Here is a 16,274-nt window from a genome sequence, read left to right on the forward strand (position 1 = left end):
TTTTGTGAAAAAAACAGTTTCTGGAAGTTTGAAAAGAACACTGCAAACTTGTGGTTAGGTGTTGTTAACCAAAACAGCACATATAATTTGAATGTGATTAGTTTTGAAAGACATATGGACCAGCGTTACCACAGCTATATACCGAACCGTCAACGAGTGTATATGTAAACAATTTAACTAAAATCAAAACTGCAAACTGCATAAAGTGAAAGCCCCTACATTGTACTGTTTTGTCACAAAACAATAATATTTAATCTAAAAATTATCGCACAAATCTCAAGCTACCCTAAGTCTGCATGCAGACAACATGACTGTTGATTACAAAACTAAGCAACATTCTTAGGAACCACACTTTTGAACTTAAACCTGCGACAACCCGAACTTATGTTTAAAGAATATATCGTGTTGGAGATGTTTTAGTCATTGTTGTTAATAATCCGTACAAGGCATTGTATACAAAGTATAAACTCCGTTTTTAACTGTATGTTTTATTTGTTTGTAGTGTTTGTAGTATTGTTGTAGTATTCTGAATATATCATATATTAAAACGTTTATTACAGTTTCATCCACCAAGAAATCAACTGGGTGATGCCGGTTTAAAGTGTAAATGTCCTGTATTGTTATAATTGAACATTTAATAACGAAAATTGCTTCCGAAGATCGTTATGTGGCGTAATCACTGATGAAAGCTGGACAGTGGTTCCTTCTTACAAACAATTAGGCTATGTTATTGAATGGCTCAGGCTTTATTATTACGAGTAACATACACAATTTTAAGGCTTCTACAAATTATAACTTTTAGATATATTTCTCAAAAACCAGTGACAAACTATTGTATGAAGCGTGTATTGTTGAATGAACTATACATAGAAAATAAACTGCAGTTTGCCTTTTAAAACGACATAAAATGATCGTGAATGACATGAAAATCAATCACAGGTGAAAACTAAATGTCTCGTCTTTCACTTGTCAATCCAACTCAGAAAACATTTTAACAGGTCAAGTATTCGTGGCGCAGTGAGATATGGCCATGCCACTGTGTGGGAAGAATTCGGAGTTTGTGGGCAGTGATAGGAAGATAGAACATGTTGGTAACCGGGCTGTTTCGATCGCTGTTACCGCTGAACAGCTGTGGATAAAATACAACCAACTTAATAAGATTTATTGTGAAAAAAGACCCTCTGACAAAAAATACCGAAAATGAAGATAAGATTACGGAGTTTCTGCTAACAATAACTTGAAGTTGCATATTTTTTGAGCTAATTTTTAATTTGAAAGTTGAAAAGGCTGGAATATGCCTTTTTTGTGCAACAAAAACCGGCAAAATACTTAGTTACAAGAAAATCAACGTAGTTTTTTCTTACTATTGCTGTTCCTGAATTGTCGTTCACAGTTTTCCATGTCAGATCGGCAGCCAAATACGAGACCTTGTATTCTGTTACCCACTGATCAAGACTGTCCCGTCCCTGGGTAATGGGGCATAATGCAATTTTCCATTAACTCGGAAATACCGTTAGCGAAACCGTTCCGAGTAACAAAATTTCGTTCCAAATTGAACAATTTCGTTTCGGAACGAAAATTTTGTTCCGAATTTTGTTCCAAGTTACAAAAATTTCTGGTATGTCGTAACGAAAATTTTTGAACAGAAAAACATCGTTAAATTGGGTGTAACAAAAAATTTTGTTACCGTATTTTTTTATTTTTTTTTACCGTATATTAGTTCATTAGGTGGCGACAAAGAGAATTTTTAAGCATATTTTAAACATTTTGTGTTTTAAATCTGCACATACATGGTGAAACCATAAAAATTGAATTTCGTTCCCAAAAGTGTTAGCTGTCACAAAATTTTGATACAAAATTGTTAATTGGAAGAAATTACGTTACAAAACTATTTGGTGGAACAAAATTTTGTTACGGAAAAGTGTTAGCTGGAACTAAAATGTGTTAGAAAAGGTATTTGTTAGCAGAAAATTTGGTCACGGAAAAGTGATAGTTGTAACAAAATTTTGTTGCGAAAAGTGTTAGCTGGAAACATACTTTAAGTTTCAAAATCATCGGTTTTAAACAAATTTAGCTCCCAAAAAGCTATAGCTGCAAGAAAATTTTGTTACGGAAAAGTGTTAATTGGAACAAAGTTTTGTTACGGAAAAGTGTTAGATGGAACAAAATTTTGTTACGAAAAGTGTTAGTTGGAACAAAATTTTGTTACAAAAAGGGTTAGTTTGAAACATACTTTAAGTTGCGAAAATCATCGGTTTTAATAAATTTAGCTCGCAAAAAGCTTTAGCCGTAAGAAAATTTTGTTACGGAAAAGTGTTAGATAGAACAAAATTGTTATGAAAAGTGTTAGCTGGAACAAAATTTTGTAGCGGAAAGTATTAGCTGGAAACATACTTTAAGTTTCAAAATCATCGGTTTTAAACAAATTTAGTTCCCAAAAAGCAAAAGCTCTAAGAAAATTTGTTACGGAAAAGTGTTAGCTGTAACAAAATTTTGTTACGAAAAGTGTTAGCTGTAACAAAATTTTGTTACGAAAAGTGTTAGTTTGAAACATACTTTAAGTTGCGAAAATCACCGGTTTTCAATAAATTTAGCTCGCAAAACGCTAAAGCTCTAAGAAAATTTGTTACGGAAAAGTGTTAGATGGAACAAAATTTTGAGGCAACAAGTGTTAGCCGGAACAAAATTTTGTTACAAAAACATAGTTAGTTGGAACAAAATTTTGTTGCGAAAAGTGTTAGTTGGAACAAAATTTTGTTACAAAAATTGTTAGTTGGAACAAAATTTTGTTACAAAAAATGTTAGCTTAAACAAAATTTTGTTACAAAAAGTGTTAGTTGGAACAAAATTTTGTTACGAAAAGTGTTAGCTGGAACAAAATTTTGTTGCGAAAAGTGTTAGCTGGAACAAAATTTTGTTACGAAAAGTGTTAGCTGTAACAAAATTTTGTTACGAAAAGTGTTAGTTGGAACAAAATTTTGTTACGAAAAGTGTTGGCTGGAACAAAATTTTGTTACGAAAAGTGTTAGTTGGAACAAAATTTTGTTACGAAAAGTGTTGGCTGGAACAAAATTTTGTTGCGAAAAGTGTTAGCTGGAACAAAATTTTGTTACGAAAAGTGTTAGTTTGAAACATACTTTAAGTTGCGAAAATCATCGGTTTTCAATCAATTTAGCTCCCAAAAAGCTAAAGCTCTAAGGAAATTTGTTACGGAAAGTGTTAGCTGTAACAAAATTTTGTTACGAAAAGTGTTGGCTGGAACAAAATTTTGTTACGAAAGTGTTAGTTGGAACAAAATTTTGTTACGAAAAGTGTTGGCTGGAACAAAATTTTGTTACGAAAAGTGTTAGTTGGAACAAAATTTTGTTACGAAAAGTGTTGGCTGGAACAAAATTTTGTTACGAAAAGTGTTAGCAGGAACAAAATTTTGTTACGAAAAGTGTTAGTTTGAAACATACTTTAAGTTGCGAAAATCATCGGTTTTCAATCAATTTAGCTCCCAAAAAGCTAAAGCTCTAAGGAAATTTGTTACGGAAAGTGTTAGTTTGAAACATACTTTAAGTTGCGAAAATCATCGGTTTTCAATCAATTTAGCTCCCAAAAAGCTAAAGCTCTAAGGAAATTTGTTACGGAAAGTGTTAGTTTGAAACATACTTTAAGTTGCGAAAATCACCGGTTTTCAATACATTTAGCTCCCAAAAAGCTAAAGCTCTAAGGAAATTTGTTACGGAAAAGTGTTAGTTGGACCAAAATTGTTACGAAAAGTGTTAGTTGGAACAAATTTTTGTTACGAAAAGTGTTAGTTTGAAACATACTTTAAGTTGCGAAAATCACCGGTTTTCAATACATTTAGCTCCCAAAAAGCTAAAGCTCTAAGGAAATTTGTTTTGCGGAAAAGTGTTAGTTGGAACAAAATTGTTACGAAAAGTGTTAGTTGGAACAAATTTTTGTTACGAAAAGTGTTAGTTTGAAACATACTTTAAGTTGCGAAAATCACCGGTTTTCAATACATTTAGCTCCCAAAAAGCTAAAGCTCTAAGGAAATTTGTTACGGAAAAGTGTTAGTTGGAACAAAATTGTTACGAAAAGTGTTAGCTGTAACAAAATTTTGTTGCGAAAAGTGTTAGTTTGAAACATACTTTAAGTTGCGAAAATCATCGGTTTTCAATAAATTTAGCTCGCAAAAAGCTAAAGCTCTAAGAAAATTTGTTACGGAAAAGTGTTAGTTGGAACAAAATTTTGTTACGAATAGTGTTGGCTGGAACAAAATTTTGTTACAAAAAAATAGTTAGTTGGAACAAAATTTTGTTGCGAAAAGTGTTAGTTGGAACAAAATTTTGTTACAAAAAATGTTAGTTGGAACAAAATTTTGTTGCGAAAAGTGTTAGCTGTAACAAAATTTTGCTACGAAAACTGTTAGATGGAACAAAATTTTGTTACAAAAAAATAGTTAGTTGGAACAAAATTTTGTTGCGAAAAGTGTTAGTTGGAACAAAATTTTGTTACAAAAAATGTTAGTTGGAACAAAATTTTGTTACGAAAAGTGTTAGATGAAACAAAATTTTGTTACGAAAAGTGATAGTTGTAAGAAAATTTGTTACATGAACTGTTAGCTTCAACCATCCTTTAAGTTGCAAAAATCATCGGTTTTGAATAAATTTAGCTCGCAAAAAGCTTTAGCCGTAAGAAAAGTTTGTTTCGGAAAAGTGTTAGCTGGAAAAAAATTGTTACGAAAAGTACTAGTTGGAACAGAGTTTTGTTACGAAAAGTGTTTGCAAACACGCTAGACCGCACGATACTGAATACGTAATTCACATGCTAAACTGCCACTAACTCCAATTGACAGAAAGAACAAATAATTTTCGCGACAGCTTTGTATTTTCCTGGTTTTGCCGCTGGTATCTAGCTTAATCAGCAAAACTGCAGCTGCAAGATAAGCGATAAGCGTCAGGTGATCAAAATCGTTGCTTAAAAAGGGGGAACAGATTCTCAAGGACTGAACGCCTTTCTAAAGCGATAATGCTAAAGTTGCGCAATGTCACGAATGCACTAAAGTTGGTTACTGTAGAAGGCATAAATTGTGGCAGTCACAAATTCCGTGTACCCTAATAACATAACTCGATTAACATCGATCTAATGTTTGGGACAAAACTATTACGTGTTTGGCAGGTCGAAACAATACAAATGCAAAAACAGTTTGATATGTTGCATTAAGTGCAGTTAACACCAACCAAGAAATTGCAACCAGCGTTCCAGTCGGAACGTAACTTTCCGATTGTTAGCGCATAAAACTCCTTATTAAACCCTTGTTACGTCATAATTGGCGATTAGATAACAAGCGAATACAAGAGATTGAAGGCTCAGGGCTTTGAGATAACGACTCCCTGTTATCAGCGGTAAACGGAAACGATTTGGGCCTATTTAATTTACGCAAAACTTTTTAAAAAGGGGGGGGCCCGGATTTATTATCACATTAATTTACAACATGATGAACAGATTGAGTTGCACAATAAAGATCAGTTTTAATGTTTATTACGTCATAATCTATATTGTGATGCTTTTACTACCTGTTTTATCGCATTGTTTGCACACAATAGGCCTACAAAAAGATTGACGCATATGACTGCTAGGCTTGTAATACTCTTCAGTAACACAACATCTGTTTCGGGCAGTTTGAAAATCAAAAGTTTTGGCAAAGGAGTTTTAATTACATCACGGCCGCCAGTACATATATTTTAATGTGGTCGTACGGCCGCAGATTGTACAGCCTTGACTGAAAGTATGAGGAAAGGTTTAATTACTATCGTTTCTATTCATAACATAAGAATTTGTATTTACAAATTAAATTTCGCTAAATGTCTGTTTAAATAATAGCTTTGAAAAGTAAGAAAAATTTAGTTTTATCAGAAAAATCTAAAAAAATACTACAATTGTTATTGACTGTTCGTGAGCCGCATGCGGCCGACGGGCCGCGAGTTTGACAAGCCTGCTGTATCTGACTGCAATTTGGAGTTGGCCAGTGAAAACCGTTTGAATTTATGTCAAACCGTTCGTGTTTTATAATCGAAAGGTGTTTGTCTGTATGTCAGCGCGCCTTAATTTTAACGGTCGTGACCTGCCCAAAATGACCATGTACGCTGCTTATTTCCGATTTACTCATTGGAATGACCTGAAACTTTGCATGCTGTATCTAACTGCAATTTGTAGTTGGCCAGTGAAAACCGTTTGAATTTATGTCAAACCGTTCGTGTTTTATAACCGAAAGGTGTTTGTCTGTATGTCAGCGCGCCTAATTTTAACGGTCGTTCCTTGCGAATAATGACCATGTACGCTTCTAAATTCCGATTCACTCATTGGAATGACCTATAACTCTGCATGCTGTATCTGAGTGCAATTTGGAGTTGGCCAGTGAAAACCGTTTGAATTTATGTCAAACCGTTCGTGTTTTATAACCGAAAGGTGCTTGTCTGTATGTCAGCGCGCCTTAATTTTAACGGTCGTTCCTTGCGAATATCTAGCATGTACGCTTCTGAATTCCGATTCACTCATTGGAATGACCTGAAACTTTGTATGCTGCACCTGACTGCAATTTGTAGATGACTAGTGAAAACCGTTTGAATTTATGTCAAACCGTTCGTGTTTTATAACCGAAAGGTGCTTGTCTGTATGTCAGCTCGCCTTAATTTTTAACGGTCGTGACCTGCCCAAAATGACCATGTGCGCTTCTCATTTCCGATTTACTCATTGGAATGTCCTGAAACTTTGCATGCTGTATCTAACTGCAATTTGTAGTTGGCCAGTGAAAACCGTTTGAATTTATGTCAAACCGTTCGTGTTTTATAACCGAAAGGTGCTTGTCTGTATGTCAGCTAGCCTTAAGTTTAACGGTCGTTCCTTGCGAATAATGACCATGTGCGCTTCTGAATCCCGATTCACTCATTGGAATGACCTATAACTTTGCATGCTGTATCTGAGTGCAATTTGGAGTTGGCCAGTGAAAACCGTTTGAATTTATGTCAAACCGTTCGTGTTTTATAACCGAAAAGTGCTTGTCTGTATGTCAGCGCGCCTTAATTTTAACGGTCGTTCCTTGCGAATAATGACCATGTACGCTTCTGAATTCCGATTCACTCATTGGAATGACCTGAAACTTTGTACGCTGCATCTGACTGCAATTTGGAGTTGGCCAGTGAAAACCGTTTGAATTTATGTCAAACCGTTCGTGTTTTATAACCGAAAGGTCTTTGTCTGTATGTCAGCTCGCCTTAATTTTTAACGGTCGTGACCTGCCCAAAATGACCATGTGCGCTTCTCATTTCCGATTTACTCATTGGAATGTCCTGAAACTTTGCATGCTGTATCTAAGTGAAATTTGGAGTTGGCCAGTGAAAATCGTTTGAATTTATGTCAAACCGTTCGTGTTTTATAACCGAAAGTTGCTTGTGTGTATGTCAGCGCGCCTCAATTTTAACGGTCGTTCATTGCGAATAATGACCATGTACGCTTCTGAATTCCGATTCACTCATTGGAATGACCTATAACTTTGCATGCTGTATCTGACTGCAATTTGGAGTTGGCCAGTGAAAACCGTTTGAATTTATGTCAAACCGTTCGTGTTTTATAACCGAAAGGTGCTTGTCTGTATGTCAGCGCGCCTTAATTTTAACGGTGGTGACCTGCAAATAATGATGATGTACGCTTCTGAATTCCGATTCACTCATTGGAATGACCTATAACTTTGCATGCTGTATCTAAGTGAAATTTGGAGTTGGCCAGTGAAAACCGTTTGAATTTATGTCAAACCGTTCGTGTTTTATAACCGAAAGTTGCTTGTGTGTATGTCAGCGCGCCTAATTTTAACGGTCGTTCCTTGCGAATAATGACCATGTACGCTTCTGAATTCCGATTCACTCATTGGAATGACCTATAACTTTGTATGCTGTATCTGAGTGAAATATGGAGTTGGCCAGTGAAAACCGTTTGAATTTATGTCAAACCGTTCGTGTTTTATAACCGAAAGGTCTTTGTCTGTATGTCAGCTAGCCTTAATTTTTAACGGTCGTTCCTTGCGAATAATGAGAATGTACGCTTCTGAATTCCGATTCACTCATTGGAATGACCTGAAACTTTGTACGCTGCATCTGACTGCAATTTGGAGTTGGCCAGTGAAAACCGTTTGAATTTATGTCAAACCGTTTGTGTTTTATAACCGAAAGGTGCTTGTCTGTATGTCAGCGCGCCTTAATTTTAACGGTCGTTCCTTGCGAATAATGATGATGTACGCTTCTGAATTCCGATTCACTCATTGGAATGACCTATAACTTTGCATGCTGTATCTAAGTGAAATTTGGAGTTGGCCAGTGAAAACCGTTTGAATTTATGTCAAACCGTTCGTGTTTTATAACCGAAAGGTGCTTGTCTGTATGTCAGCGCGCCTTAATTTTAACGGTCGTTCCTTGCGAATGATGACGATGTGCGCTTCTCAGCTGCATTAAGTCTTAAATTTTGGAGCTGATATTGTACGTCATAACATTACTGTTCACATAAAAATTCGCTAATGTAGCACTAGATAGTCTGTAAACACTGCATTCCTCTCAGCACACAATCAAATATACACTTCTTTAGAAGTATGAAAAAAAGTTTCAAGTGCACTGGTTAAAAACAAGTACTCTACGACAGATGTAATCAAAGCATGAACTACAGAAATTGCCAAAGATTAGAACAACAACAGAAAGGATCACTTTTAACAAAATCATTTAAAGCCATGTGCAAAATATGGGTGTACGTTATCTAGTGATGTGTTATGTATTCTATTAAAATGATGAAATCTATCACTGTTTCGTGTTTGTTTTGTGTCATGTTCATTGTACCTTGATGTGTGTAATTTTGATTGGAATGGAAGCAATAATTTACCAACCAAAGTATTTTATCGTTTTGTAACACACCTTTTGTTACAACTTTTGTTAATGCTATAGCTAATGTTGCAAAAAAAGGAATATATTCTTTAGAATCATTTTGAACTAGCTATGGGACGTCTTGACAATAATTGATGAGTCAACAATATGCAACTTGCTGATTCAGCACTTATTGTCACTGTAAAAGCCAACGCTCCGTTGCGTCATCTACCACAAATTCAGAAAGAAACAGAAAGAGAAACGTAAACAATATGTAAAAGAAAAAAGTAGAAAGAAGCTTAAGGATCTCGACACACCAAAGAAAGCAATCTTGCAATATGAAAACAACAACAAGATCACAAAAGAAATGGACAGGATCCGTCAAACTAAGTTTGGAAACGTAAAAAAAAAACAATTGGAGCTTTTGTTGGGCGACATTTTCTGTCGTGTTATATGCAGACTAGGATGCAGGGGTGGAATATTTAGAGGAATGAGGCGAGATGAACTGTTAGGAAAAGAGGAAACTGCCCAAGGAATTTTTCAATTTTAGTTGAAAAGCAGAAAGAACAAAATCGACATGGTTGCATTGTTTTGTCCAAACTTGAATATGATCACCTCAAGGTTGCATCTGACCATGCATGGGCTTTTTTGAAACATAAGCCGGGAGAGAAATCTCAAGCTTTTCCATCATTGGTTACTGCAGGTGCTGAAATGGAAGCCACTACATTCAATAGGCTTTTCAAACTGGTTTCTATCAACGTAAATGGCAGTTTCAGCAACTGATGTCAGAAAAGTAATAACAACCAAAATGCGAGATGCTCCAGCAGAAGTTCAAAAAGCAGTTGCCAGGGCCGAGGGGCACTCAATCGAAATGGCAAATCGGGTGTATGACTTGTCTCATCCTTTGGAAATTGTTGAAACAGCTAGGATGGCTATGGAGGAGGTGGTTTCAAGTAAGCACCCATTTACTAATTCATTTTCAACTACCCAACAGGATTTTTCTTCAATAGTTTCTGTTTCGCAATTTGGTCAGTTAAAACCTTTTCATCATTATATTCTAGATGATATAAGTATGTTTTAATATGATATTAAATAGTTGTTTGTTTTGTACAGAAGATATATCTCAATCTCAACCGGATCAGGAGTCGTCAGAATCTGGTATGTATATGACTTACATACTACAATCAATGTTAGACAGGCATTTACATGTTATAAGTAAGCAATCTAGTTGTACATGGTGTGCTTGCCACCTATACAGTCATTCCATAACGACCATTGGGGTAATCTAACTTTATATTACATTATACAAAAGCAGCAATGCCAATAAATTTGACATAAGAGTCACAACTCAAGCATCTTCCTGCCATAAGAAGGAAATTTTAAACTAAACTCTGCAAGAATTTTGACTGTTATGTCAAATATATTGACTTCGTTATTTTTAGAGTTACGCTTATTTTGCACTAACTTAATATTATACTTGTCTAATTTCATTTACTGTGTCACAGAAAGTGGAGAAACAATCGCAACCACAACGTCAGAAAATCAAAAACTCAGCACTGGTAGGCTTGCGTTTTTTGCTTTTAGTATTTTATTTATGTCAATGTAATTTTAATAACTGACAAGTTTACTTGATTGCAACCAATCGCTGTCATGAACTACCTCTGAACATAGTGCATTGAAGTTGTCATAGTCCAAGTCATGGCAGTTATAATTGTATTTACAATTATTTATATTATGTTGCAGATGAATCATTGTATATAATGGTTCAGTTTGTGGACGATAATGAAGTTTTACAAATTTTTCGAATCTCTGACTTAAAAACATTGGACAACAAGAAATTTAAAGACTTCTCTCAAATTCCTGAAGGTGGTTTATGCAAAGCGAGGTGGCCAGCAGACAAGCTGTTTTACAAAGCTAAAAGAATCCAACAGTCACTATGTAAGTTTACTAGACTTGAACTTTTTAAAGCTTAGTAATACCAGATACAAGTAGGATAATTGTAACAGCCTAATGACATCCCATTAAACGTACATGAAATAATATAAAATTGCAATCTTTCCAAGAAATATTAATATTTTTTGTCTACTTCCAGATACACCAACTAAAGAAAAATGCAGCTCAGATTCTTGAAGCATCATCAAAAAAGAGAAGACTTTTCTAAATTATTTAAAATAACATGTCATGCAGTTACATTGTTTCTGTAAAATAACTTTTTTCTATTCATATATTTTCTATTCATATTTCTCACTGTAGTTGATAGTGTGTGATGCAGCTTTAAAATTACCTAATTTATTGACTGCAAAACAAACATACATTTTACATGTCCCAAGCTATTTTGGAAACTTAAACCCATTGCATTTCTGTTTTGCATTGCCATTAACCTTATTATCTTAGTGAATCTTTCCAATGTTCAGTGTTCATTTTCATTATTTTTGTAAATAATCATTTATTTTCATCGCTGTATGTTCTTTTTGCAACAATGTTGTTGAAGCACTAAGCCCCATTTTACTATTGAATGTTTCCAATGTTCGGTGTTCACTTCCCTTTTTTTGTGCATAATCATTTATTTTCATCGCTGTATGTTCTTTTTGCAACAATGTCGTTGAAGCCCTAAGCCCCATTTTACTATTGAATGTTTCCAATGTTTGGTGTTCACTTCCCATTTTTTGTACATAATCATTGATTTTCATCGCTATATGTTTTTTTTGCAACAATGTTGTTGAAGCCCTAAGCCCCATTTTACTATTGAATGTTTCCAATTTTTGGTGTTCATTTCCCTTTTTTTGTGCTTAATCATTTATTTTCATTGCTGTATGTTCTTTTTGCAACAATGTTGTTGAAGCCCGAAGCCCAATTTTAATATTGAGTGTTTCCAATGTTCTTTTTGCAACAATGTTGTTGAAGCCCTAAGCCCCATTTTACTATTGAATGTTTCCAATGTTCTTTTTGCAACAATGTTGTTGAAGCACTAAGCCCCATTTTACTACTGAATGTTTCCAATGTTCGGTGTTCACTTCCCATTTTTTGTACATAATCATTTATTTTCATCACTGTATGTTCTTTTTGCAACAATGTTGTTGAAGCCCTAAGCCCCATTTTACTATTGAATGTTTCCAATGTTCTTTTTGCAACAATGTTGTTGAAGCCCTAAGCCCCATTTTACTATTGAATGTTTCCAATGTTCTTTTTGCAACAATGTTGTTGAAGCACTAAGCCCCATTTTACTACTGAATGTTTCCAATGTTCGGTGTTCACTTCCCATTTTTTGTACATAATCATTTATTTTCATCACTGTATGTTCTTTTTGCAACAATGTTGTTGAAGCCCTAAGCCCCATTTTACTATTGAATGTTTCCAATGTTCGGTGTTCACTTCCCATTTTTGGTACATAATCATTTATTTTCATCACTGTATGTTCTTTTTGCAACAATGTTGTTGAAGCCCGAAGCCCAATTTTAATATTGAATGTTTCCAATGTTCTTTTTGCAACTTTGTTGTTGGAGCCCTCAACCCCATTTTACTATTGAATGATTCCAATTTTCGGTGTTCACTTCCCTTTTTTTGTGCTTAATCATTTATTTTCATCGCTGTATGTTCTTTTTGCAACAATGTTGTTGAAGCCCGAAGCCCAATTTTACTATTGAATGTTTCCAATGTTCTTTTTGCAACAATGTTGTTGAATCCCTAAGCCCCATTTTACTATTGAATGTTTCCAATGTTCGGTGTTCACTTCCCTTTTTTTGTAATTAATCATTTATTTTCATCGCTGTATGCTATTTTTGCAACTTTGTTGTTGAAGCCCTAAGCCCCATTTTACTATTGAATGTTTCCAATGTTCGGTGTTCACTTCCCTTTTTTTGTGCTTAATCATTTATTTTCATCACTGTATGTTCTTTTTGCAACAATGTTGTTGAAGCCCGAAGCCCAATTTTAATATTGAATGTTTCCAATGTTCTTTTTGCAACAATGTTGTTGGAGCCCTCAACCCCATTTTACTATTGAATGATTCCAATTTTCGGTGTTCACTTCCCTTTTTTGTGCTTAATCATTTATTTTCATCACTATATGTTCTTTTTGCAACAATGTTGTTGAAGCCCGAAGCCCAATTTTAATATTGAATGTTTCCAATGTTCTTTTTGCAACTTTGTTGTTGGAGCCCTCAACCCCATTTTACTATTGAATGATTCCAATTTTCGGTGTTCACTTCCCTTTTTTGTGCTTAATCATTTATTTTCATCGCTGTATGTTCTTTTTGCAACAATGTTGTTGAAGCCCGAAGCCCAATTTTACTATTGAATGTTTCCAATGTTCTTTTTGCAACAATGTTGTTGAATCCCTAAGCCCCATTTTACTATTGAATGTTTCCAATGTTCGGTGTTCACTTCCCTTTTTTTGTAATTAATCATTTATTTTCATCGCTGTATGCTATTTTTGCAACTTTGTTGTTGAAGCCCTAAGCCCCATTTTACTATTGAATGTTTCCAATGTTCGGTGTTCACTTCCCTTTTTTTGTACTTAATCATTTATTTTCATCGCTGCATGCTCTTTTTGCAACTTTGTTGTTGAAGCCCTAAGCCCCATTTTACTATTAAATGTTTCCAATGTTCTTTTGCAACATTGTTGTTGAATCCCTAAGCCCCATTTTCCCATTGAAAACTTTCACTTCATCAAAATTCCGAACTAATAAACACATAAAATTAATTTAGCTGTGCGGTTTGAATGCTAAAATTTGCAGACCTCTACCTCCATCTAACGGTTTTTCGTTGACTTTAAAAAATATGTTCCGAACAAAAATTGTAACATTATGTGGTCGTTAGAAACCGTTACCTATGCTAACAAAAATTATGTTACAAAAAAAAATCTCGTTCCGAACCATTACATATGTAATGACCCCAGTAATCGTGGTAGCTTTTCCTAAGGTTACTTCAATCCATTGATAAAGATTATCTGCGCATCAGAAGCAATTTTGATTTCACAAAAGTTGGTTTCAAGCAAATAAATCAAAAAAATAAACTTTTGTATGAATTTACTGACTTGCTGCCGCTGACCACGATCCGACCGAAACACCGGGAATATACGCTTGATCAAGTCTTGACCACTTTGTGCTATGTAGCTCGGTCCCTTCAGGATGCCAATAAGACGATGCTGTTATAGCACTGTCAGGAATGTAATGGGTCTTCAGTCCCAACTTGCACAAACAATCTATGAATGTTAAATATATTCGTTGTTGGAACTTTTTTTGGAATATTGTTATTTCTTAAAACATTTTGTTGTAAATATATTCGCTTATAAATATATTCAATACGTTACTATTTACAAAACAATCGTTGTCGCTTGTTATCGCATTTTTTTAATTTCTGTTATTCACAACATAATGTGTGCTACAGAAAAATGTTTTTCTTTAAACCATATTTTACCTCTATTGGCCTGGATATTGATCTTGCTAAACTCGTTGTCCCCTGTAGAAACAAGGTAGAATCATTTGAATCAAATATTTTAATCAATCCATTTTATTACCAACCCTTTCGTCCATCACACCGATCACAACATTGGCTTCCACATCCACATCCGCCTGAAAAACGTACATTATTTAAATAGAGATTCAGAGTCGATAGCAAAGCCAAAAGTCAAAGTCAAGTTTATTTGTATTATTGTCGCTTTATCCTCACCTCTCAATGTTGAACGGTAACGTAAACAACAAGCACTCCTAAATTCTTATGGATATTAACTCAAAGTGGATACCGTTTATAACTGTAACTTATTACTCAAAACACCGTTAAATTCTATGGTTCAAATTCAACAGAAACTGTACTTACTGCACAAGGCTGTGACTGCCAGCAAAACCAAAACTTGTTTAAGCATTTTTAGGAATTAGATGATAGTTTCAAATTCAATGTGGGTTACAAAATATTCTGAAACGTAAACAAAAAGCAACGAGATAGTCAATCAAAATCACAAATCAAACAATATGGCTAAAAATAAATTGCACCTCTACAAAAAACATATTTGCTCCCATGTAGCGAAAGGTATGATCAGACAGATTCTTTAGCAAGTATTTATACCCGGGATTGGAGTCTTACTGTCTGAATAGGTGCCCAAAAATGGAAAAGAGAGGTAGTGGATGGTTTAATGAATCATGCAAATTCTTTACGCAGATAATTATGTGGCCACATCAATCACTTGTTAAAAGGGTTCTTCCTTTCATTCAATTTCGATTTCTTGTCACCTGCTGTGCACAAATTCTACAACTCCAGTTTTCAAACCGTAGAAAATACAATAAATAATAAATAACCGATAGACATTTGAGGCGAACAATTCGAAGCATTGTAGCACACTATAAGGGAGTATTGAGAACGTACGGTTTGTGAATTATCAGTACATTGCAGCTAGAAAAGAATTTCGTAAAATTTCTCATTTTTCGGAAACAATAATTAACATGCCAGTTAAATTTGCATATCGTGACTAGAATATTAACAGCTGGGTAATTTGTCAAGAATTTTGGAAACTTTGTCCCAGTATTGACGTCACATCAAGCGTTAAGCAGGTATAGATTTATCGGAAATGGCAGTTTGCACATTAATTATGTAAATTTTTTCGAGTAATTTTGGAAATTTTTAGCATTTCGCAGAAAAAAAGATCCTTTGCCAGAAGCCGACTATATTTGAGCTGCTATCCGACCGTAGGTTGTTGCAAGCAAACAAAACGCAAACAGGCGATAAGATTTTAGAAACAATAAAACGTTTGAACAAAACAAAGAAACATGCTGCTGTAAAATCACACATATTATTACCACAATTTGATGCAACAACATGTCATAGGTGCGAGCACAACTATGCACTCTATCGATTGAGGTAGCCAGGTGCACAAAAAACGTTAGATGAAAAAGACATACCACATTGCGTTAGTCAACAAGCACTTTGCTGTTTTAATCGGTTCGAAAATCTAATGGCATGATTCTCGATTAGGTCCTACCGGTTCAAATCCAGTGCGAGCGTGACTACTGACTAATGCTGCGCTTAATGGTTTTGTGATCAGACAAATCTTCCATATTTGCCACGATTTGTGTCAGTGACATTCAAATACAGACCTATAGGAGACAAGTTCGTTTTTTTGCACAATGCCCCCTTGATTCGATTGATTGACCGATTTTGATATTGAGTGTGTTGCCTTAATACAGGGGTCGCCAAACTTTATCACTTTTCGGACCCATTCGGACCAATTTCACATAAAAAAAACTTGGGGGCCACAAAGCCTTTTGAATTGGACTGCCACTGACACAAGCGTTTGTACTCTCACGAAATTCGACTTTTTGAAATATTAGATAACTGTTTGTTAACCTGCGCGCCGCCAGTTTGCCTCTTTCAAATTTTCCGTTTGATG

General features: G+C 34.9%; 2 protein-coding genes across 2 annotated transcripts; one reads left to right on the top strand and one right to left on the bottom strand.

Moving 5' to 3' along the window:
• Nucleotides 1-991: 991 nt before the first annotated feature.
• On the bottom strand, nt 992-14,756 carry LOC145225463 (lactadherin-like). The gene is made up of 7 exons (XM_080092172.1): nt 14,711-14,756; nt 14,416-14,466; nt 14,312-14,353; nt 13,929-14,096; nt 13,774-13,841; nt 1,365-1,466; nt 992-1,129 (listed from the first exon to the last, which is right to left on the bottom strand). Exons 1-7 carry the CDS (start codon nt 14,754-14,756, stop codon nt 992-994), a joined length of 615 nt encoding a protein of 204 aa, XP_079948298.1.
• LOC145225457 (uncharacterized) lies at nt 8,618-13,509 on the top strand. The gene is made up of 5 exons (XM_080092166.1): nt 8,618-9,847; nt 10,008-10,052; nt 10,400-10,453; nt 10,638-10,832; nt 10,987-13,509. Exons 1-5 carry the CDS (start codon nt 9,658-9,660, stop codon nt 11,022-11,024), a joined length of 522 nt encoding a protein of 173 aa, XP_079948292.1. The 5' UTR covers nt 8,618-9,657; the 3' UTR covers nt 11,025-13,509.
• Nucleotides 14,757-16,274: the final 1,518 nt, after the last annotated feature.

This window comes from Phallusia mammillata, chromosome 4 (assembly GCF_965637545.1).
Source record: "Phallusia mammillata chromosome 4, kaPhaMamm4.hap1.1, whole genome shotgun sequence".
Lineage (NCBI taxonomy): Eukaryota > Metazoa > Chordata > Ascidiacea > Phlebobranchia > Ascidiidae > Phallusia > Phallusia mammillata.

What these genes read in the sequence shown, in the direction of transcription:
- LOC145225457 (XM_080092166.1), top strand. Translation starts at nt 9,658, where the DNA reads ATGGCAGTTTCAGCAACTGATGTCAGAAAAGTAATAACAACCAAAATG. An exon ending in TATGGAGGAGGTGGTTTCAA is followed by an intron (nt 9,848 to 10,007) that starts GTAAGCACCCAT and finishes TGTTTTGTACAG; the next exon opens with AAGATATATCTCAATCTCAA. An exon ending in AAGAATCCAACAGTCACTAT is followed by an intron (nt 10,833 to 10,986) that starts GTAAGTTTACTA and finishes GTCTACTTCCAG; the next exon opens with ATACACCAACTAAAGAAAAA.
- LOC145225463 (XM_080092172.1), bottom strand. Translation starts at nt 14,756, where the DNA reads ATGCTTAAACAAGTTTTGGTTTTGCTGGCAGTCACAGCCTTGTGCA. An exon ending in GGCAGTCACAGCCTTGTGCA is followed by an intron (nt 14,467 to 14,710) that starts GTAAGTACAGTT and finishes TACGTTTTTCAG; the next exon opens with GCGGATGTGGATGTGGAAGC. An exon ending in TTACTGGGGTCATTACATAT is followed by an intron (nt 1,467 to 13,773) that starts GTAATGGTTCGG and finishes CCCATTACCCAG; the next exon opens with GGACGGGACAGTCTTGATCA.